This window comes from Ambystoma mexicanum, chromosome 1q (genome assembly GCF_040938575.1).
Source record: "Ambystoma mexicanum isolate Mex_15411 chromosome 1q, UKY_AmexF1_1, whole genome shotgun sequence".
NCBI lineage: Eukaryota > Metazoa > Chordata > Amphibia > Caudata > Ambystomatidae > Ambystoma > Ambystoma mexicanum.
The window spans coordinates 1,257,276,580-1,257,301,594 of NC_090922.1; the positions used below are offsets into that span (position 1 = coordinate 1,257,276,580).

Genomic DNA, 25,015 nt, shown 5'->3' on the forward strand with positions numbered 1-25,015 from the left:
TGCAACCGCATCACCTGTTCCAGGAAGATCCAAGCGAGGCCGGCGGCATTAGGTATTCCTTTGAACGGAAAGAAATGGGTCATTTTGGAGAATAGGTCCACGCCAACTAGAAAACTAGAATTGTGTCATAACCGTGGCAAGCCGGAAGATCTGTAATAAAGTCTAGGGACAGTGTGTGCCACGGGGCCGACAGAATGTCCAAAGGTTGAAGGAGTCCTGCAGGTTTTTGCTTGGAGGACTTGTTCTGGGCACAGATTCCACAGGACGTGATAAATTCGATTACATCCTTGCGCCACGTTGGCCACCAGCAATTTCTCTTCATCTTGGCTGTAACGCTCACCTGGTATCCATGGGGATGTCACTCAGCCTGTTCTGAACTCTTACAACCTCGAACCCTTCCCTGGAGTCTACTCGACTGGAGACTGGGCCTGAAACACAGGATTGGTAGAGTTTTACTCCCTATTGTCGCTGTGTGCTTGAACCCCTTCTTCCCCGGGGTCCAACCCCTCCCTTTGATCCACAGCTCAACTTGTTTTCTTGGAAAGTGTGCTCTCCATCCTGCTTTCAGCGCAGGGGCGCGTTGATTGATGCGGGCTCGTTGCTGCCTAGTTACTTCACTGGCAAGAGTCCGACAGGTAAGTATAATGAGTCTTTTGAACAGTTCTCTAACTTCGTTCCTTTCCTTCCTTAGATGATGGCCGGCGTCCGGGGATGGCGACGTGCTGCTGAGATGAGTAGCGCTGAAGGTGAGTGAGAGTGCGATGCGCGATGTGACCCTTTCGTATTTGTATTGAACTGAGTTCTTTTTCTGTGTCTTTTAGGTGACGCAACGTTTTCAGCGTGGATGCCGGTATGCAGCACCTCTAGATGTTTCCACGCTAACCTGGAGTGTCTTTTCCCTCTTGCAGATGGATGAGAAGTTCCGGAGACAGAGTTCCCCCAGAGCGGCTGGGAGTCAGGTAAGCGTTTGAAGCTCGTACAGTCTTTAAAAAATAAGCGAAGATTTGCTGAATGCTTACTAATGACTTTTTTCTGTTCTTTTCCCTTTGCCTTAGGAAGCGGCGTGCCGGGATGGGAATGACACCACCGAAGATGCCCGCAGAACAGAAGGAGCGATGTATGATGGGCAGAAGCGCTGCAAGGTAAGGCTGTTCCTAACGGTGTTCTTGTTCTTGCAGGACCTGAGCGCAGAAGAAAGATGCAGGCCTACAGGAGACCGATCCGAACACGCTGAGTGTCACGCTGCAGGTGCAGAAAACACAAAGCAAGTTTCTCACCCTGGTCGTGGCTTAAATAGTCTCTGGGTATCCCAGGTGTCTCTGGGCTGAAACACACCCAAAAGACTAGACTGCACATGCAGTTCTGGGAACCAAAATATGTGGGGGCATCCACCTTGTCCCCATCAGTGCACTACAGGTCCAATCCCCAATGTTATCCTATGGGAGTGAGTGAGTCTGGTGCCACAAGCGCAAAGTCTGACTCCAAGTGGGTCTTTGGAGGGATGGAGAGGCCCTTGAGGGCCATGTAGGTGATCGTGGCCTGGCTCCAGCCTGACATCTTGGAGGGCTGGGGACATGAGGGGCAGGAATCATGACATTGGCCAAGGTCTTAGTAATCCCAGGGTGTCCTTCTATGAGCGAATCATGGTATTCTGAGAGAACCTGCTCTTGTAGTTCCTTCACCGGCACAAACAACCGGTCCTTGTAGTACGGTAGTTGGTCCTTTACACAAAAGTGCTCTCCCCTGGATTCCCATTCTTGAATTTGCTCCTGAGTTAGTACTTGCCGAATTTCGAATAAGAGTTCATCCTGGGTCATGGTGGTGGTGATGCCTAGGATTCTGTCCTTAGGGATAATGGCCACGGGATTAGGAGGTGCAAGTGCCATTTCTTCGGTACTCATGCGGGACAGCGCGTCCGCTTTGCCATTCTTAACCCCAGGTTGATAGGTAATTACAAAATTGTATTCTGCGATAAACAGTGCCCACCGTAGCTGCCGAGACGACTGGGCTCTTGCATCCTTTAGATATTGGAGGTTTTGGTGATCAGTTATGACCGTGACCGTATGCCTGGCGCCCAATAGGTAATGTCGCCAAGCCTTGAATGCAGCTTTAATAGCCAGCAGCTCCTTATCGGTGATGGCGTAGTTGAGTTCCGGTGGTGTGAACTTCCGCGTCCAAAAGGCCACTGGGTGCAGTTGGCCTGTGTGTGGGTCCTTCTGCGATAGCACAGCCCCCATCGCCATACTGGACGCGTCAGTCTCAACAATATAGGGAAGGTCTGGACGTGGATGCCGCAGGATAGGGGCCGTACTAAATTTTGCCTTGAGATCTTGGAAAACCTTCTCCGCCTCCTCTGTCAAGCGATTGGTCTTATTACTTTTTCGGAGGAGCGAAGTAATCGGGTGTACCACTTGGGAGAAACCTGGATTTAAGCGGCGATAGAGGTTTGCAAAACCCAGCATGCTCTGGACGCCCTTAATGGAGTTTGGCGCTGGCCATTTGAGGACCATGTCAACTTTATGAGCGTCCATGCGTATCCCCTTGGTGAAAGGACAAAACTCAGAAACTCCACCTCCGTAACACGGAACGAACATTTCTCCAACTTGGCGTAGAGGTGGTGTTGCCGAAGCTTAGCCAGGACTGCCCGTACATGTTCTACGTGTTCTTGCTCCGAAGCTGAGTACACCAATATGTCATCAAAGTATACCAGGGCACAGACATCAATGAGTTCCCTAAGCACGTCATTCATGAAGTATTGTGTTAGGCAGAATCCTGTCCAGTGCCCTTAGGGACCACTACACACAATTAAGACTAAAGGTGGCAATACAAGTTTACCTTTGGTACAAGCCTGTACTACTATGTCAGAGTGGTAGCAGTGGCGGAGCAGCCAGGCTTATCTCAAGAGTATATGAGCAGTAGCAGAGATTACACAAAGGGACCACAATTACTGTGACTCAAGCAAACACTGACTCAAGGTTTCAGGTAAAAAATATAAGTACATTTATTTTTAAACCATCAGTTATAAACACAACACTTCTATTAAACTTTAAATAAAACCACACATTAAATAAATTACAACTAACCAATTCACGTTGTACAGTATGTCTCAAGGTAAGCACCCTGCGTTTGAATGAGCCGGTGTTATGAACAAAACACGATACAGCGAATACGGTTGCGATCACTTTTTGACAGTTCGGTCTACTAAATAAACGCATATCCGTGACATGAAACACACTTAGCACCTGAGATACCCAGAGGGAGTTGGAGGCAAAAATCACAGGCAATACTTTGGTTAGGCAGATAGAATCGAGAAACACTCAGAAACAGGAGTTCAAAAGTCAAAGGCCGGAGCCAAGTTCAAGTGACACTGGAGGCCTGTTGCCGAAGATCACACCGTTAGACAGTTCACGATTCAACGTAGCCAAGAGTACTTTGATATTGTTAATGTTCGGAAGCAAAAGTTATAAGAAGGAGGGAAGACAAGGGCAAGCCTTGAAGATGAAGAAAAGAGATTCACCCAGTTTCCTCAAGCAGAACACAGTACCTTATTCCAATGGTGCAGCTGGTGCCCTGGCAGTTGTTCCTGTTGGTTTCCAGCAGACCCACGATTCCTGGAGCTTTGTTGTGAAGGAGGACGTCTGAAGGGGGGTCTGCACCACACAGGGAGAAAGCTGACAGCAGCGACAACAAATAAAAGGTGTGCTCCTTAAAAACAGGAGAGGCTTGTCAGGTGGCTATCCGGGCCACTACATCAGTGTGCAGCGATTTCGACCACGACAGTGACCTCTGGCTGAAGCAGAGGAGCTGGTTATCCCCACCAGGCTCACGGGAAGAAGACTCCGGACTGGATCTTCTCTTAGTCGTTGAAGGGTAGATAGCTCAGGACTGCAGCAGGGCTTCACCAGGACAGGGTAGTTGCAGCAGCCGTCATTCTCTCCGCTTCTCTTCGGTTCCTTGTAGTTCCAGTGGCAACTCTGACTTCTAGCCCAAGAGACCTGCCTTTTATGAGCAAACCCCCCATTCACACAGCCTGGCTGTCAGTCACGCAGCAGGGGGGTTGTCCAGCCTGGACAACCACCTCAGCCAATCATGGCAAAGTGCGACTTAGGTTTCCTAGGATACCCTGTGCAGGGGGTGACTACACCCTTTCCTCACGTTCAGTCTACCTAGACACCCAGGCGCCAAGAAGAGGGCTTCTCTGCAGAAGCCCGCCAAAAGACGGTGAACAAAGAAGGCAAACCTAGTTTGCCGCGCATAGTAAAACACAAGAAGGACTTTAACAAAAAGAAATGGCAAATAAACCCAACCGGAGCCAACAGAAAGACGATTTGGTCAAGCGGGTTTATGTTCGAGGCTAATATAATAGCTAAGAACAGTACCACATTTATCTAATATAATCGCGGTAGAAAAGTTAGGGTAGATACCACTGCCACCAGCCAAGTCTAAATGTTAAAAGAGTGAAACAATGCTCAAGAAGGTACAGACAGAAAAGGGGTACAGATTAGCCCTTTCCAGTACTCCATGGAAGATGGGGAGTACTGGGTCTGTGGTAAAAGTGACTATGTAAAGTAAATGGCAACTTTACCTTTCTCTGGGAGACAGTAGTCCGCCCCAGCGAAATGGAGTCGGAGGGAAGTCTTAAAGACAACCCTGGGTTACTACACTGAAGGTGCTGTGTAACCCATAAAAGAAAAGGGGCACCTGGAGTGGTGTGCTCCAGTGCCCAAGATCACACAATGAGTAAAACATAGGCAAAAACATATGTAAGAGTGGAAAAAGGATGTACACTCTTACCAGGTGGAAAAAATAAACTCCAGAAATCCAGCAAAGCTGCTGGGGGATGCACTAGGTGAGGGAAATTAGCCCTTGAAGGAGAATTCCCCCTAACACTTTGGAACGCGGCGGGGGTGTTGCACAGGCCGAACAGCATTACCTGATATTCGTACAGGCCGTACTTGGTGCGAAAAGCCGTCTTCCACTCGTCCCTTCTTTAATGCGCACCAGATGGTAGGCCGCTCTAAGGTCTAATTTGGTACAGATCTGGGACTCTTTGACCTGGTCCAATAACTCCGGAATCAGCGGCAGAGGATAACGGTTTTTGATGGTGATCTGCTTCATGGCACGGTAATCAATACATGCTCTCAAGTCTCGTTCTTTTTTCGGTACGAAGAATAACGGGGCCGCGGCTGATGACTTGGACGGGCGGGTAAAACCATTGGCCAGGTATTGCTTTAGATAGGTTTTCAGGTGTTGGTTTTCAGGTTCTGTGAGTGCATAGATACGCCCACACGGAATCCGGGCCCCAGGCAGCAGATCCATCTGGCAATCGTAGGGTCTGTGAGGGTGAAGAGTATTGGGGTGCTCTTTCTGAAAGACGTCCCGAAAGTCCTGGTATTGTACTGGCAGCGTAGTGACCCCCCCCCCAGGGTGCTCACCGCCCTTTCAAGCACCGGAGAGCTGGCGTGCTTCCCCTTCCGACCTTACGGGTAACAAGTGTTCGTGCTAATATGGGCGAAGTCCAATTTCGCGAGCATGCCAGTTGATCCGCGGGTTGTGGGTGACTAGCCATGGCATTCCTAGAATTAGTCGAAACTGAGGGGCTTTGATCAAGTCGAAGGTAATGATTTCACGATGTCCAACCTCACACAAGAGAGTGAGTTCAGTGGTGCATTCGGACAAAGGTCCTGAGGCTATCTTGGTGCCGTCAACGGTGGTGACCGTCTCGGTGGTTGACTTAGGGCAGAGTGGTAGCCCCATCTTTGCTGCGACATCCTGATCGATATAGTTCCCCACTGCTCCGCTGTCGATATAGGCTTCAATAGAATGCATGACAGATGGGTGCTGGTGAGTAATCAAGATTACAGGTAGAGCAAAATGGGACGTCTGTAGATTGATCTCCTCGCTCGACAATTGGACCCCTACAATTGCCGGGCTTGGCAGTTTTCCGACTCCTCTTTGGGGTTCTCCTTGTCTGTGGCCCCCACAGTCTTCCTGGGTGGTTTGACAGGACACTCTTTTAGGTAGTGGCCGGCCTTGCCACAATACAAGCACAACCGCAACTCTCTCCTTTTTTCTCGCTCAGCTGTGGTTAATGGGGGTCTGACCCCCTCCTATTTGCATGGGTTCGATGCCACCTTCAGTCCCTTGATCCTTAGGTCGTACTAATACTGGGCGGGTATCGGGCCTGCCCCGATCACTTTTGCGGTCCTGTGGACAGTGATCCAATTGCACCACAAGGCTAATGAATTCAGTGCAATCCCTAGGTGGGTCCACGACTTGCGCCAACACATCCTTTAGTTCCCCTCGCAGGGCCCGATGGAATAAGTTAGTTCGTTTATCATCAGGCCAATCTGCCTCTACCACCAGCCTATTGAAAGTGGCGATGTAAGTCAACAGGTCCTGGTTCCCTTGTCGAAGGGACAAAAGTTTGTTCTCTAACGCTTGCCCGTGGTGGCGTCGAGCGAAAAGCTTTTCCATCTCTTGTTGGAAACTCCCAAAGTCCCGTAATATAGGGTCATCCCGAATAATGAATGGCACTGACTAGTCAGCAGCACTCCCACTGAGGTAGGAAAGGACGAAGGCCACTCGCGACTGATCAGTTGGGAATGCCCCAGGTCTGCATAGGAAATGGAGGCGACACTGGTTCATGCAGGTCGCATATCGTTGGGAAACCCCTGAGAATTGCTGCGGAGGCGCTAACGGAACATTTCCAGGTAGATTGATCTGGGCTGGATTGTTTGCTGGAGTTTGTGTAGAAGAGGCGATCCCTGGCAGCTGGGTTTGACCGGCTTGCGATTGGAGAAGTTGCCTACTAAGGTCGTCCGTCCTCTCCTTGGTCACAATCAACTCCCTCCTCAAGGCGTTGGTTTCCTGCCTCGACGAATGGACCTCGGCGCACAACTGCCCTAACAATTGGGCCAGTTGATCAGTCTCTGAAGTTTCCATGCCGGCGCCCGGGTGGATTATTTAAGTACGGATTTGCGTTCTGTAACGCTCACCTTGTATCCACGGGGACGCCACTGGTCTGGTCTGGGATCTCTGGGCACTCTGCACCTCCCCGAGCACTCTGCACCTCCCCGAACTTCGTTCTCCCAGGAATCAGTTCTAGGAGATAGGAGGGGGTTTTACAGACTTCTCCTTCCTGCCCGCAGCCCACCTCCTGTTCTCCCTTGTGTCTTTTCCCCCAGGACTCTGCTCACCTTGATTATTGTAATGCCGCACTCTCCTTCCTGCCAGCTGGGCAGGGGTGCGTCGCTGTTGGCTTGGTCGCCGAGTTACTTCACTGGTGAAGCCTGAAGTCCAGACCGGCTACGAGTCCACCTTTCAGGTAAGTCCTTAGTGATTTTGAGTAGTGTCTATGTTTTCAAAAATGTCCAAATAACCTTCTCCTCTTGTTTTTGCAGGTGTCGGTGAAGATGGCTGAAGCCGACAGGTGAGTTCGAGCAGGTAAGTAAGCGCTCGATGCAGCGTTGAAAACGTCCTTGCAACTGGCTAATCTGTACTTGTCTCTTCACAGGTCGCGATGAATTACTGAAGCTACGACGAAATGGAGTTGAACGCCCTAGTAGATGTTCGGACAGGCGGGGTCTTTCAGACGTGATGGTAAGTAGCTCCTAGATTATGCCTCTTAATCTAGGAAAGTAGCGGAGGACCTATGGAAAAGTCCTCCAAGGCTCCAGCAGGATGGTAGGGTTGGACTGAGCAGGTAAGTTCGAAAATGTTCTTCTCAGGTAGTTCGCCGGAATAGGCCAGGGATGCCGAACACGACCCGGTGAACGTCACGCTTCAAGCACAATAACGCGAAGCGTGTGCCTCAGTTCGGGCGTGGTTCTTATACCCAGCAGGTATCCCAGGTGCCTTTGGGGCGGAACCGCCCTGAAGCTAGACCGCTTGTTGCAGTTCCTTGATCATCCTTGTGGGGGCAGCCGTGTTCGCCCATTGTCCAATGGTAACCAAGCTTGGCGAATGAGTCTTGTGCCAACGGTGGCAGGATTGCATACAAGGCACTCGTAACGGGCTAAAGTGGAGCTTCCTGGCCTTAGAATTGTACTGAGATGGGGGCCATGGAGCCCAAGACCCATAATCTGGGTTCAAGGTCTTGACACCAACTAGTGTTCCTCTCAAATCACCTGTGTCTCTCAGTAGGGGTGATATTCGCAGCGAGGGGCTGAAATCAGAACTTCTGTAGCACAGGTCTCCAGGTCCTCTATCCACCGCCTTCTGCTGAAATACCTCAAATCACACGTCTCTAGTGCACCCTTTCCTCCTGTTCTTTATCGCCGGGTACACAGGTCGAATGAAAGTTCACCTCCTCCTGGGGCCCGTATGATGACTTTCCCAGGCCAAGGGCGCTTCCGGGAGTAGGTCAGGCCAGGCTGTCACAGACAGTTGGTGTGGACACTTTCTCGCTGGGGAAAGATAGCCCCTGTACTCTCCAAAGGGTGACAAAGGGCCCCTCGGGCAGGGAGTCATTGACTCTATCCACTGTGTGAGAGCTCTTGGAAGTGCTACTGGGAGCACTTACTGGTGGGATGTCAAATCAGGGATTTCCAGGTGGACTATTCAGCCCAGCCCCCGTTCCAAATTGTTACCTATATGTCACTTTCTTGTCGCCTATTCCCAAAAGTATGCACTTGTGCTCTTTGCAGGGGATTAATTGGGGCCCATGCGACAACCTCTGGACCTACACTCCCCGCTATGTTAGGTTATACCTCCACGTCGTGCTTCAGTGCACAACTTCCGGATTGGGGGGCTGCACTCTCAGGGGGCCCATGACCTTGTCTCCCCTACTGGCCCACATTTGTTGCACCTCGACATGGCCGTCTATCGGCGTGTCCCCTCCGGCTGTTGGTGCAGCGTCTTTGCGTTCATAAAGCCTTAGAGACTGTGCACCGTTTACCTCTAGGAAGTCAGCCAGGCCTGGTCTCTGAGCCTTTGTCCTGGGTAGTTCCTCTTTCTTGGGCCCCACTCCAATGAGTCCGCTAAGGGCCCCCCTGCCACTACCCAAGGAAAGATCCAGCACCTCACCACCCAGGTCTAAGGACAGACCGGCTGCCTCAGGGGACCATCAACGTCATCCGTAGTATAAAGAGCTCGAGCCACGCCCGTTAACTTCAGTTCTGTTTTTACGATGTTATTTGCTGCATCAGTTGACCAGGCTTTCATTGACCTTTGGCTCTGATGGAGTTTGGAGTGCAAATGTTGTGAACTGTACGGCGGGGTAGGCTGGGAGGGTTGATGAGGAATACGTGGGAGGAACATCCAATCAAAAGAACATTACAGTTGGTAAGTAACTTGTTCTTCGAATGGATTGTGTCCTCCCACGTATTCCTCATCTTAGATAGGCTCCCATAGCAGTATGAATTTGGAGGAGGGAGTATCAGATAGAAAGAGTTAGGCATGCACTGTGTGTAGGACTGCTTTTGCAAAAAGACCCCCTTGAAATGATGTTGAATCCAGGCAATAATGTTTCACGAAGGTATGCATAGACGACCAAGTGGCCGCTGCAGGTGTCCAGTTAAAGGATCGAATACAAAAGGTTTGAATGCAAAAGGTGAGAGTCAATAGGATCGAAAACAAAAGGTTTGAATTTATTTTTTTAATTATATATATTTTTTTGGGGTTCCGTATAGGTAAAAAAAGTGGTTTTTACCACAAAAACAAGGGTTGGGGGGGACCCCCTAACCCCCCAAAAAATAAAAAAAATAAAATAAAACATTTCAAACCTTTTGTTTTCAGTCCTTTTGATTCAAACCTATTGTATTTCGAACCTTTTGATTCGAACCTTTGACCTATAACTGCCGCTGCACAAATGTCCTGCACTGGGACACCCCTCTGAAGAGCCGTTGAAGTCCATCTGGGTGCTCTTTTCCAGTCAATTTATAACATTCAGAGATTGACAATATTATCCATCTGGATAGCGTTTGTTTTGATACCGCTAGACCCAATTTGCGCCCAGTATATCCGAAAAAAAGTTGGTCAGATTGACGGAATTTAGCCAATTTGGAGATATGGAAACTGAGAGCCCTTTTTGGGTCCAGTCTGTGTAATCTTTCTTCCTCCTTACTTGCATGTGGAGGAGGGTAGAAAGAAGGTAACAATCTTCTGTGACAGCTGGAAGTCAGAGACTATTTACGGTAAGAAAGAGGGTTTGACTCTAAGGATATCCTTATGGGAAATGGTGTGAGGAGGCTTACAAGAGAGTGCCTGCAACTCACTCACCCTGCGGGCTGATGTAATTGCCACTAGCAGAATTGTTTTCAAAGTAAGAAGACTTAACAGGCAAGAATGTAATGATTCAAAAGGTATACATTTGAGAAACTTTAGGACTAAGTTTAAATCCCAGATGTATACCTGAAAAGGTGTTGGAGGATACACATTTTTCAGCCCCTTCAGGAATTGAATAACCAAGGGCATTTTAAAATAGGATACCTCTTCTGAGGAGTGCTTGAAAACAGATAGGGCCGCTAAGCCCCCACTTGGAGGCCCAAATTGGCCAAATGTAACAGGAAAGAGAGTACCATAGGAGTATTACATAGGAATGGATCCACATTCTTGTCCCTGCACCAGTTACTGAACTTGTTCCAACAAATCTGGTACAAGGACTTTGTTGCTGGCCTTCTGGCCGAAAGCAAAATCTCCATTACGTCGTCCGGGAGATCCAAATCCTTATATCTCAGCCTCTCAGAAGCCAAGCGTGAAGGCTGAGCGTAATGACCTCTGGATGGAGAACCCGACCTTCCTCATGCGAGAGGAGATCCTCTCTCTGTGGAAGACGTATTGGAGGGAAGATGGACATGTCTAGAAGGTCCGGGTACCATGTTCTCCTGGCCCAATCCAGGGCAATTAGGATCATGGTTTTCCTGAACTTTCTCAACCTCCTGATTACTTAAGGTATCACGGGGACTGGAGGAAACGCGTACAGCAGTGGAAAATCCCAGTCCACCACGAACATGTCTTCTAGAGCTCCTCTTGGGGGAAATTCCCTTGATCATTTCTGATCGCACTTTCGGTTGACCCTGGTCACGAAAAGATCCACTTGAGGAGTTCCCCAAAGGGTGAAGATCTCTAGAAGGACTTCTTGAGCTAGTTCCCACTCGTGGGACGCTGTGTTCTGCCTGCTCAGAGCGTCTGCCGCCGTGTTCTGTTCTCCGGCCAGGTGAACTGCCAACAGAGAGATTACTTTCTGTATTGCCCAGAACCAGAGCTGCATTGCTTCTCTGCACAGTGGTAGTGATCCTACGCCTCCTCTCTTGTTGAAGTAGTACATGGCCACTGTGTTGTCCGTCATTATCAGGACCATCTTTCCCTGTACAAAGGGCAGAAAGGCTTTCAGAGTTAGTCTGATTGCCCTCAGCTCTAAAATTACCAGGTTACTCACCGTAGTGACCACCTTACTCCTAGTCCATAGTCCCCTTTCCTCCATACTTGTGGGACATCTCTCCGTCCTGTGGGACGGGACCGGAGCACTTTGTAAAAAGCATCCACATTTATTTTTAAAAATGTGTCCCTCCTCTCTTTCCCCGCCCACCTTGGCTGGCCCTGCGCATCGCCCATCAGTCCTTTTCTATCGCCGGGTCAAAGACCCATTAGCAATAACAGAGGACCCTTATTAGAGGGGACGGCGGGCGGGCGTATGGAGGAAAGGGGACTATGGACTAGAAGTAAGGTGGTCACTACGGTGAGTAACCTGGTAATACTCCTACGTCCCGTCCCCTTTCCTCCATACTTGTGGGAGATTCCCAAGCACTCCTTACAGGAACTACGGGTGGATGGAAATACCCCTTACTGAAACAGGTTCTTCAGCACAGCCTGACCAAACTGAGCGTCAGCTCTAGAGCTCATGTCGAGACAGTAATGCTTACAGAAAGCAGATGGGGAGGTCCAAGTAGCTGCCCTAGTGATGGACTCCCAGGGAACATATTTCTGAAAAGCAACCGCGGTTGCCTTGCCCCGCACCAGGTGTGCATGGATACCTTTAGGAGGTTTCAGCCTTTGGACGCTGAAAGACTCCGTGATGCAGGCGGCAATCCACCTGGAAATAGATGCCTTAGACGCCGGCTTGCCCTGAGGGTTACCAAAGGTCACAAAAGGTTGAGAAGAACTTCTAAGCTCGGAAGTCCTGTCCAGGTAGAACTTAAGAGCTCTTCGGACATCAAGACAGTGTAGAATTCTTTCAACCTCTGAGGCAGGGTTCGGAAAAAAGACCGGAAGGGAGATCAACTGATTCAGATGGAATTCGGTCACTACCTTCGGTAGGAAAGCCGGGTTTGTCCGAAGGACTACCTTGTCCTTGTGAAAGACCAAGAAAGGATGCTCCACCGACAATGCCTGGAGCTCACTAACTCTCCTTGTTGACGTAACGGCGACCAGAAAGGACACTTTGCAAGACAAGTACTTGAGGTCTACTGTAGCCATTGGTTCAAAAGGTTTATGGCAAAGCGCCGTCAGGACTACATTTAGGTCCCATGGCGGGTGCGGATTACGAACCGGAGGGTAGAGACGTGTCAAGCCAGCAAAATGCCTCTTCACCACTGGGTTAGTTAGAAAATAAGAACACAGGTCTGTAGAAAGGTAAGCGGAAACCGCTGAGAGATAAGTCCTACATGACAGAACATGAACCCCTGACTCTGCTAGGGAGGACACGAAGGACAGCACTGTGTCAATCGTGGCCACCCTCGGATCCAACTTCTTCTCCAAACACCAATGACAGAACCTGAGCCATTTACTCCTGTACTGAGATCTGGTCGAAGGTTTACTGGCTGCCTGGATAATGCGCATGTTATCCGCAGACAAACTCAGATGCACTAAAGACTTGAACTCAGGCACCATGCCGCAAAGCTGAGTGATTGTGGGGAGGGGTGCCACATCTGTTGTTCCCCTTGGTGAAGAAGATCGGGAGTTACTGGTAACATGATCGGCGGATGCACCGACAGGTGTTGAAGTTCTGAGAACCAAAACCTGGCCGGCCACCACAGGGCTATCAATAGAAGGGAACAGTTCACAGAGTTCTTCAACTTCCAAATTGCTCGATGAACTAGAGGCAGAGGTGGGAAGGCGTAAGCTCTCATGTTGTGCGATGGAATCTCGAGAGCATACCCCAGAGAGAAGGCTCCCAGCCCCCCTCGGGAGGCATACTGAGGAAGCTTCTTGTTTACCGCCGTGGCAAAGAGGCCGACCTCCGGTGTGCCCCAACGCGAGAAAATCCATGAGAGGACCTCCGCCTTCAACTCCCACTCGTAGCTGACCATTGTCCGCCGGCTGAGGGCATCTGTTGTGACATTCAGCTGGCCCGGGAGGTGCACTGCAAGCAGCCAGACACCATGCAGAATGGCCCACTCCCAAATCTGGATGGACAGGTCCACGAGGGGGGGGAGACTTCGTTCCCCCTTGCTTGTTTATGTAATACATTGATACCACATTGTCCGTTCTTATGCGGACCACCTTGTTGACAATGAGCGGTCTGAACGCCCTGAGCGCTAGGAAGATCGCCAGAAGCTCCAAATGATTTATGTGCAGGAGCTTGTCCTGAGGCGACCAGAGGTCTGAGACCTGAAGAAGATCTAACGTCGCACCCCACCCGAGGAGGGAGAAGTCCGTCGTGATCGTCACCGTAGGGATCAGGTCCTGAAATCCCAGGCCCCAGACAGATTGCTGAGAGATGACCACCAATCCAGGTCCACTCTCATGGAATCCAGAATCATTATCCGCATGGAATCCGGATCCACTGCCTGACGCCATGAATTCCGAAGGGCCATCTGGGTCTGTCTCATTTTGAGACGAGCAAGTGGCAGAGCCAGTACACACGAGGTCATGAGGCCCAGAAGCCTCTGGAACCACCAGGCCAACATGCTCTCCGACTGCGCAAACATCTGACACGTGGCCAACAGATCTGCCATTCTGTCCCCGGTCAGATACACTCTGCAGTCGATCGTGTTCCAACGAAAACCCAGGAAGATCAGGTCCTGTGAGACCATCATGGAGGATTTCCGCCAGTTCACCGACAGCCCAAGATGGAACAGGAGCTGAAGGAGAGACTGGAGGTTGCCCGCTGCTGCCAACGGACAAGAGCTGCGTAAGAGCCAGTCGTCCAAATAAGGATACTCATGGATACCCTGGAGACGAAGATAGGCCGCAATCACCTACATCATCTTCGTGAAGACAAGCAGCACCGAGGTGAGGCCAAAAGGAAGCACCCGAAACTGGAAGTGCTCCTCTCCCAAAGAGAATCGGAGGTATCTCCTGTGTGGATTCCAAATCAGGATATCCATGTACGCATCCTGAAGATCCACAACGCTGAGCCAATCGCCCATCTGCAAAGAGGAGCGTATCTGGCTGGGCGTGATCATCTTGAATTTCTCTTGGGGTAGGAAAAGATTGAACTGGGAAAGGTCTAGGATCGTGCGCAGGCCAGCCTGGTTGGGTTTGGGCACCGTAAACAGCCGGGAGTAGAAGCCCTCCCCTCGCTCCCCAAGGGGAACGGGTTCCACAGCTCTAAGGTCCAGAAGTTTCTGAACCTCGGCCTTGAGGGAGGGTGAGCCCGACAGCTGAAAAGGAGGGTTGAGGGGTGGGGTAGGGAGTAAAGGTAAGCGAAAGCCTGCTCGAGCGACTGACAAGACCCATCTGTCCTCTGTGATGGTCTGCCACGCCTCCATATGAAACGCAATGAGTCCTCCCGCGGGGGTCTCGTGCGAGCGCGGAAAACCCTCATTTGGCAGGCTTATCGGTGGCGGTGCTACCTGAACCTGAGGAGGAGGCTGAGGAGCGGGAGAAAACCACATACGCTATTGTCTACGGCGGTTATTCCCCGCAGGAGTATCCACTCTGCGAGATTTGCGGTCGAGGAAGCCCCTAAAACCGGAGGAAGGTCGACTTTGCAAGAACAGTCTCTGGGATTTGAAAGGAGATTTAACCAGAACAGACAATGATTTAGCCGTCTGAGTACTATCCTTGGTTTTGGTGAGCTCTACATCAGTAGAAGAATGAAAAAGCTCCTTACATCGAATGGAAGGTCCAACACCTTGTCTTGCACTTCCTTAGAAAATTTTGTGGCATGCAGCCACGCCTGCAGTGAGGTATCAAGCCCAAGCATCAGGCCCCGAGACGAGGTGTCTACGTGATGAGCGGCAGCCTCCAGGAGATCCTGGGCCAAGACCCTGGCATCGGAAAGGCCTCCTTTGAAATCTTCCAGCTTCTCGACCGGCATGTGCTCCTCAAACTCTGACAGACCTTTCCACATCCGCATGTTAGCTCCCGCCAATATCAATTCGGCGTTGGCCTGCCTGAGCTGCAAGGCCGAGTTGGCAAATATTTTCCTCCCGAGGGAGTCGAGGAGCTTGAACTCCTTTCCCAGAACCTGAGTAGCCGTCGTGGAGGAGGATGCTGCAGGTCTGAATTTCAACATAGCCGCAGCCACCACTGTGGAGGAGGGAGGCGGACAAGATGACAAGGCCACTTCTTCTGAAGAATGTAGCCTGTACCTCGCGTCAATCTTTTTATTGACAAAAGGTCCCGAGTGTGGCTTTTCCCAGACTCTTCGGACCTCGGCCAGAACGTCCTTCTGCAGGAAAAGGCTGGTACGCTCCAAAGGAGACAGGGTGAACGCCCCAGAAAGCACACCCTCCTGCGGAGCGGGTGCCTCGGGCACCGGAACATCTAAGAAACTCATCATGTCCAGTACCCGGTCATGAAAGGCTCTGTTAGAGCGGGGAAGGTCCTTGTTATCCTGATCGCCTTGAGGGTCATCTGACAGGTCAGGATCCTGCTGAGCCGTGTCAGGCACTGCCTTGTCCACTGGGCACAATGGAGGCAAAGGCGGGAGAGCAGGGGGGGGCACCACGGGCAAGGGAGGCGCCGGCAGAACCACCGGAGGAATGGGTGGAGCCGGAGGCGCCGGTGGACATATCTCCTTGAAAAGCACTTTGAAATATTCCCTCATGGGGTCGGTGCGCATAAGCGCTTGAAATTTACTGAAAAAAGCATCCTCAGGAGATTGTTTCCGGACCTGAGGAGGCCTCTCATGAGGTGGACAAATCCAGGGACTTAACGGGGAAGGATGCCACACTGGCCCCTCCACCGACGTATCCACATAAATCAAAGGAGCCTCCCCCGCGGGCAACCAAACATTGTGCCGAAGAGGCATCCGGGCGTTCCAATCATAAACCGGCCGGTAAGGATGCGCACAAGGGACCTTAGGTTCACCCAAGAGACCGAGCCCTACACCAGAAGCCGATGGCGTAGTTGTAGGGGTAGCACCTAAAATGGCTGCTGTGGTCATGGCGGGAACAGGCGCCATTTTGTCCTCATCTGAGGGGAACTGCGGCACGTGAGGAACTGAGGCAGGGGTCCCCGTCGATGGATCAGGGGTCTTAATCTTAGCCTTAACATGAGGAACCTCGGCCGAGCCGGTACTATGAGGCCTGGAATGTTTTTGTGACATACCAACTGCCAACTGAGCCTTCGAAGGAAGGACCTCAGCACTGCCGGTAAAAGAAGAACATTACTTCCTTGCCCCCTCAACAGATCTGGTGTCACCACAAGAGCGGGAATGGTGCGCTTTCACCAACAAAGCCTTGACTGGCCTCTCAGAACTGTTGGTAGCTTTAGCCTTTGTACGAGGGACCTCGGACCCAGACCCGGTAACAGCCTTTTCTGCGCGGGCCTGGAACATCCGTTCGGTAACTACAAGCCCAGCCAAGGCCTCGGGGCGCAACCCGGTTTTGTTTTTGAGGGAAGCTGACAGAGAGGCCTCAGAGCGAACTCCGGTACCCCACGACTCAGTAGAACTGGGTCTACAAACAGCCCCCACAGGAGGGGTATCGGAGCGTACTCTGGTGTTCACAGGCCCCTTACGGAGACCCTTGGCGAAAACTCCGGTAGAATTATTAGGCCCAACGGGCACCTCAGGGCGAGACCCGGTAACAGAGCGATCAACGCCCCTCCTGGACCGAGAGGAACCCGGGAAGGTATCCCCTGGTTGGGGTGCTCTGAAAAGTAAAGAACTTACCGGGCGTTTTTTTCTTCTCTTCGATGAACGCCTGAAAATGCGAAGGAGGAGTTTGTCGGAACACCTCCTCCCACCGCTCCAACCGACGTTGAAGTGCCCGGACCGAAAGGGAGTCACAGTAAAAACAGGAGTCCCAACGGTGATCCGGACCCAAACACTCTAAACAAAGAGGATGGGGATCCGCCCTCGCGAAGCGACGGTGACACGATGAACAATCTGGAAAGTCTAATTTGAAAGACATAGACAGACTAGTAAACGAACGCTAGCGAGAGCAAGAGAGGAAAAAAAGGAAGAAAATCTTCCGAGGATGCAAGTGCGTCCGGCCCCGATCGAGCGGAGAAAAGGACTGATGGGCGATGCGCAGGGCGGAGCCAAGATGGGCGGAATTACGGCCGCGTGCCGGGCCCCGCGCAGGAACGAGAGGAGGGACACTTTTAAAAAAAAAATGTGGATGCTTTTTACAACGTGCTCCGGTCCCGTCCCACAGGACGGAGAGATGTCCCACAAGTATGGAGGAAAGGGACGGGGCGTAGGAGTCGGTTGATATACAGTTTGGACTCCGATGGAGAGCAATGACCGCTGATTGTAAGATTGCTGGTGTGGGCTCCCCACCTCGTGAGTGAGGAGTCCGTCACTACTATTATATACGGCCATGGTTGCCTCAAAGATTCTCCTTTGAGGATATTGTCCTTGCAAGCCCACCATAGTAGATCTTGAGCCACTCTGGCCGGAACTTGCAAAAGATCTGACATATTCCACGAACATTGAGACCATTGAGTTCTGATGGCCCATTGAAGGGATCCCATCCTCAATCTGGCCTCTGGCACCAGAAAAATGCAGGATGCCATGAGACTGAGCAACCTGAGGAAATCGAAGGCCGGTAGACGCTGGGCATTCTGGAACTTTGTTAACATCTCCAGAATGTGGTGAGCTCTCTCCTCGGGAGGCGAGGCTTTGCCCGAGGACATATCCAGTATAGCTCTGATGAATTGGAGTTTTTGGAGTGGTATCATTTGTGACTTCTTGAAATTGAGGGAAAAGCCCTGTCTGTGTAAGAAGTGGCAGGTCATGGCCAGATGTTCCTAGGCCCGTTTGGGTGAACTCGCCTTGATTAAACAGTCGTCCAGGTAAGGGTAGAGGTGAATCCCCCCCTCTCCTGAGGCTCGCTGCCACCACCGCTATCAGCTTGGTGAAAACCCTCGGGCGGAGGTCAACCCGAGTGGCAGAACTCGAAACTGATAGTGAGAATTGCCAATCGCGAACCCCAGGTACTTCCTCTGCTTGAGATGGATCGGCACATGAAAGTAAGCATCCTGACAGTCCAATGAAGCCAGCCAGTCTTGAAGTTGAAGAGCCTGAAGTATCTGAGAAAAGGTTGCCATCTTGAACGTGTCCTTCCTGAGGAACTTGTTCAAGTTTCTTAAGTCCAAAATGGGTCTCAATCCTCCGTCCTTCTTTGGGATGAGAAAGTAAGGGGAGTACCAACCCTTGTTCCTCTCTGCTACAGGTACATATTCTATTTCACCTTTCTCTAGCAGGGTTAAAATCTCCTGCACACGGAGCGGGTCTGGAATGTTGACATAGATGGCTCCTAGTGGATGGTTCCGAGGCCTTTGCCGAAAGGGAATTCAGTAACCCTGGGCCACTGTTTCCAGTGCCCAAGCATCAGAAGTAATACCCTGCCATATGTCCAGGTACTGAGTGATCCTGCCTCCCACCGGGGTCTTGTGGGTTAAGGCCTCAGAGTGGCTTTGCAGCGGCTGCAGCAGTGGCTGAGGGGACCGTTGCCGCTGCTGGGGCTGATCTAACACCTTTTTCCTTTTCCACCACGAGGGATTTTTCTTTGTTGTCCTTTCTGACTGGCCTGTCCCTTCCCTTTCCCAAATGAGGAGTAGAAACGAAAAGGACGACTCATCCAGGAAGATGACCCTGAGTAGTAGCGTTGTTGAGGTTGTCTTATAGAGGCACTAAGTGATTTAGCCGCTGCTTTTGAGGTCCGCAGCTTTTCTAAACTTTCATCTGCCTTGCTGCCAAACAACCTCGAGCCATGCAAATCTGCGCAAGACTGTGCTAGACGCCATGGACCTGCTTATGCTATCAGCAGTGTCCAGCCCTGATTGGAGGCATTCCCCCATAGCCTCCTTTCCATCTCTGACAATTGTGAAAAAACCTTCCCGTTCCTCGCCCCCAGGGATGTGTTCAGCGCTGCCGTCATACAATCCCACAGGGTGTATGTGAACCTTGCAAGAGTGCAAGTCACATTCGTGGATATTAAGGCCACACTGCTGGAAGAAAAAGCTTTCCGGGCCCAGGCATCAATCCTTTTGTCAGCCCTATCAGGGGGAATCAAAGGGTAGGCCGACTGGCTCGTAGATGTAGAATAAGCCATATTGAATATAAAATATTCAGATAATTATGAGATTTTGAACAGAGTGACAGAAATTAATACAATAATAATGTAAGACTATATTCTGAGATAAGGAATATAATATTAAAAATGTTAATTACTTATTGTAGATTGGATACCGGACTTGTTGAAGAGAATAGACAACTCCTGAAGAAGGGGATGAATACACCCTGAAACGCGTAGAGACACAAGTCACGGATTGAATATTCCATAAGATTTTGCTCCTTTGAGTTATTATCAAATGTTTTAATGACATGCAAATCAAGACTTGTAACTGTCTATTCAATCGTGAAATGATTAACAAGGTTATGAACTTTAAAGTTGAAAGTTTGAAAGTTTGATATAATATATGGATTTGCAAAACATTTTCTAGTAAAAAAAACTTTTTAGAAAACAATTCGCACATGAAGAATGGTACAATTGAATTTCGAAATGTAATATTTAATATAATTTACTAATTGATTGTCTATACAATACACATTTGGATGTGCAGGGGACGGGAGAGAACCACAAGATTGTGGACATCTGTTGTTTGGTATATAGTTGTACAACCCAGTGTCAGGGTTGGTGTTCTCCCCGTCACCCCATTACTAATCCATCAGATCAGCTAATCTCCAAAACTGTAACAGGAGTGCACTAGGCCAACCGATACATAGATAGCGCCTGCACCACTAAGCTCTCAGGCGAGGGATGTTTTATTAGGTATTCAGGGTCAGTTGAGGAAGCCCTATACTTCCCTACAAATGTTTTATTTATAGCTGGGCCAGAATCTGGGGTTTCCCATGTGGCCATTACCCTTTTTTGTAATGCCTTATGAAAAGGGAGGACAGGGTCCTTCTTAGCGCCTTCATCGAGGATGTCCGTCATGTCATCTTGGTCAAAATTTGGGGAATTTGCATTCCATCCCATAAATTCAATAACTCTATTCATTAAGTTTCTGTACCCCGCATCCACATGGTCTGCAGGGTCGGGTCTATCAAAATCTACCTCAGGGGAAGTATCCAGGCCACTGGCTGTTTGAAGGCATTCATATGATTCAGCCATTTTAGAATTAGGGTCTACTTATTCCTCTGGGACATTCCTAGTCCCAAATTTTACACCAGCCGGAGTAACATCCTCATCAATGGAAGATATTGAACTGAGAAAATCCTGTCTAGGCTGTGGCTGGTACACTTTCTCGACCGGCATCGATCTCGGCTTCGACAAGGGTGTCAATTTTGGTGCCGGAATTAACGATGGCCTGGACAATGGCGTCGAAGGTGTCGGGAAAATATCCTCCGATGACACCCTCAACGGTTTATCGTCAAATCTTGCGTGTCTGGTCTTTGCCCTCCGTCTGTCACCTTTGGAGTGAGTAGGGGCATGGTCGCCACGTGGTTTCTTTGAGGGGGTCTGGGCCGCAATCTCGAACATTTTTCACATGGAGGTTCTGAAAGCCTCCCATTTCTCAGGGGAATCATGTTTGGAAAGGTAGGGGATGGTTCTTGAGTCCGCCGACGAGGAGGAGATTTTTTCGACGAAGACGAGGAAGATTTCCTCAAGCGACTTCTCGATTTCCTCGACTTATGTTGAGACTTCTCATCCGATTCTCTCGATCCCTTTAGTTTTCTCAAAAAAGACTTCGAGGATTCCTCCCCCACTGCCAGTTTACCTCTACGTTCCTTCAGACCCTTGTTGGTCATTGCCTGACAGGAACCGCACTCGTCGACCCGATGGTCAGGGCCCTCAGTGATCGACATTTTCTTCCAGCGTTTCTGACATTTTTTTGAGCCAGTTTTGGGCGTTGAAGGATTCGACAATGAAGACATAATGACTAGAAGAACTGAGGCGCCGTTTTCGTGTCACGAAGCAAGCTATCGGAAAAACAGAACTGAAGCTAATGGCCGCGGCTCGGGCCCTTTATACTAGAGATGACGCTGATGGTCGACCGCAGCCTCGAGCACAGAGCCCTGTAGAGAAAAATTTCAGAAGCAGCAAGCGGGAAGATACGAATAGCAGCAAGCTGGAAGATATGAATATCTAAGATGAGGAATACGTGGGAGGACAAAATCCATTCGAAAGGTTTATTTTGGACAGCAGACTTTATCCTTCTGGATATTCACGACTGACTGACGAGCACCTTAGTTAGAAATATAGGCAGAGACCCCCCATAGAGACAGGGCAAGTTAGGTCTTATATATTGTTGGAATAAAAACCTGAAAACCATGTCCACAAAGAGACGCTGCCCCTACTCTGATGAGGGACGCTATCCCTTACTTTGATGTGGGACGCTATCTCTACTCTGACGTGGGACGCTATCCCTACTCTGCTGTGGGATGCTAATCCTACTCTGCTGCGGGGCACTATTCCTACTCTGCTGCGTGTCGCTATCCCTACTCTGCTGCGGATCGCTATCCCTACTCTGCTGCGGGTCGCTATCCCTACTCTGCTGCGGGACGCTATCCCTACTCTGTTGCGGGACGCTATCCCTCCACTGCAGGACACTATCCCTACAATGCTGCGGGACGCTATCCCTACTCTGCTGCAGGACGCTATCCCTACTCATCACTTCACTTCAAGCTGAAACGGACGCTATCCCTACACTTCACTTCAGGTTGAAAGGGACACTATGCCTGCACTCCACTTCTCATAGAAGGCGCTACCTTCCTATATTGAGAACACTATCCCTACACTTCACTTAGGATTGGGGCGATACCTTCCTATATTGGAGACGCTATCCCTACTCTTCACTGCTGATTGGAGGCACTACCCTCCTCCATTGGGGATGCTAGCCTACCCCTACTCTTCACACTTCACTAAAAAGGGAAGGCGCTACCTTCCTCTATTGGGAACGTTAACCCAACACTTTTCTTCAACTATCACACTTCTGATATATTTGCACTATCACACTTCTGGTATATTTGCACTTCATACCAACCTTCAACAATGGCGACCCACTTCTAAAATAGGACATTTTGAATTTCAATATCTTATTACAGTAAAATCTGCAAATCTATGAATCTCTAAAAGTCCATGCCACCTTCACGCAGCCTACCTTTGCTTTATGTGCATACCTCTAAAGTTCTATAAGTCCATGTTGCACTAGACAACATAACCCTGGAATGCCTCAAAAAGTTACTTCTAGCCCACTCAGGCTCTCTTTCTTGCAACTCCAGGCATGCATCATGCACCTCCAACTTTCTCACTTAAGTGACTGTATTCTATAAAGTACATAAAAGTCAATTTATAGCTGCAAACCCTCAAAAGGTTAGGCTTCAATCAGTAACTTTTAAACTTCAATACTTGTAGACCACATATGCACATTCTCACTATCCTTTACATCCTCATAAGAATACAGTATCTTCTTGCATTAACGTAGCCTTAATAACGTGACTCTACTGAAATACAAATCATCCGTAAAGTTCATAACTTTAAAGGATACATGCATATGATGACGCTTCATATAATGACGCTCCTTCTTCAAGCCCATCACTTCTTTTAGTCTGGCCTGAGAAAGTTTGGGGAAGTTATACTGCACCAAATCCCCCAAAGTCATGTGGTTTCACTTTGCTCTATAGCGCTTCTGCCAAAACAAAACAATCATTTTTCATTGCCCAAAGGTCCTTCCCACTTATTTCTTCCTCCCTTCACTATGGGAACTTCACTGGGATCAACATTGCAGTGACGTCTTCACACCTTTGGTTACCAAGCTGCATCTGCTTTCCCATATCTTCCTTTTGAGGACCTTCTTCCTCACTTAAGTTCTCCCTTCGCTTTGCTTCTACCTCTGTCCTTTGAAGCCTGCTTCTGCTTCAAGATATCACAGCGCACGTGCTTATCTTCATCACGCTGCACCCTGGGGCCCATGCTGGTGCTTTCTCCACTTTACAACCCCCTGGACACTGCCCTTTGGAGCCTGCTTCTGCTTCAAAATATCACAGCACAGGTGCTTATATTCATAACACTGCACCCTGCCTCTGCTTCACACTTCACACATTTGGGTCCTGCTTCGCTATTTGGGCTTCACTTCCCCAGTCACTTTGCTGCAGCTTCTACTTCGAGCTTCAACACTTCTCCTTTGGATCAGCTTTACTATTTGGGGTTTCACTTCAAGACTTAACCCCTCTGCTTCTGCGCTGGGCTGCCCCTTCTTCTTTATTTGAGCCCTGGGCCTGCGCTGGGGCTTTCTTCTAAATCCCTTTGCTTCTGTGCTGGGCTGCCCCTTCCTCTTTACTTGTGCCCTGGGCCTGCGCTGGACTTTCTTTACTTCTCAACCCCTCTGCTTCTGTGCAGGACTGCCCCTTATTCTTTTTTTGAGCCCTGGGCCTGCGCTGGGGCTTTCTTTACTTCTATGCCCCTTGGGCTCTCCACCCCTGGGTGATGGGACTTACTTCTTAGCTCTGGGGGGCAGTGGTTCCTTGCCTTCCTCTGCTACTCCCCCCTCAGCAGTCTTCTTCTTTGCGCAGGTTCTTTGTTTCAGTAATCCTTGTCGCCAGTGTAATAATGTAACTTCAGGAGTCTTCTTGGGCTTCTTACATACACTTTATTGCATAGTTACATTAAGCTACATATAAGGATAACCACTGGGTCCCATCACCCAGGCTTAACTGACCTCAGGTAGAACACTCATACAGCATTCACACATCAACATTCCACATGACATCACAGGGTCTCTCATTCACAAGCAAGCACTTCACAACACTTTTCATCTCTGCTTTAAAACCAAATTCTTGATACACAATCCAATTTCATGTTGCAGCAAATATTGTATTAATCTATATGAGGGTATTTTTTTAATGTTAAACATCAAGACTTAATTAAAATCATTGGTGTAATGTACTTGTAATATTAATGTTTTGATACCTCAGAATGTCTATTTCATCTTTCATAGCCCTGGTTTCTTCTGCCAAACTGGCCAGTTCATCGTTTCTGTGCTGTGACTCAATTAGCTGCTTCTCCAGCTCTTCGCTGTGAGCACGGTAATCATCTTTTGCAGCTTCGAGCCTTTAAACAAAAAGAAAAGAACAATGAACTGTTATAGGTATAAAATATGATGACCCATTTAACATAATTATATTTTATTTTTTCCTTGTTTGTTTCCCATGTATGTTGTAGGGCTGTTACCGGCCAAGCATGCCCTAGAAGTAATACGTTACTTACCTGTAACTCCTGCCCTACAGCATTGGTATCTTTCATAGATTCACATGCTGATTCAATATTCTCTGTCGTCAGACTGGTAATCCTCTGTAACACTGAATCAGTTTCATTTGAATTTGAAAAATTGCAGTCACATTAGTCTTCTCTCTAGAGTCGTGTTGGGACATCTTGACCCATAACCAATAGCCAGAGTCTCACTTACCTCTTTGGACTCCAACTTCAGAGTTTCATGGTGTTAGGGAGAATTCTCTCTTTAGGCTGAATTTCCTAACCTAGTGAGTCCCCCAGCAGCTTTGCTGGATTTCTGGAGTTTGTTTTTTTCTCCTGCCAAGAGTGAGACTCTTTTTCTCCCACTCTTGGACATGATTTATGGTGTTCCTTTGACTGTTAATGTGTTTTATGGGCTATGGGGTCCTTTACTCCATAGGGTCTCATGTGTTTTTACTATGTGTGTTACACAGCACCCT

At 49.4% G+C, this 25,015-nt stretch overlaps 1 protein-coding gene across 1 annotated transcript in view; it reads right to left on the minus strand.

Moving 5' to 3' along the window:
* The window catches only part of HOOK1 (hook microtubule tethering protein 1), a 1,744,708-nt gene that overhangs the window by 1,008,723 nt on the left and 710,970 nt on the right, over nt 1-25,015 (minus strand). The window contains exon 10 of the mRNA XM_069642072.1: nt 24,255-24,395. Coding sequence (XP_069498173.1) covers nt 24,255-24,395 — 141 coding nt within the window. The remainder of the gene's footprint in view (nt 1-24,254; nt 24,396-25,015) is intronic.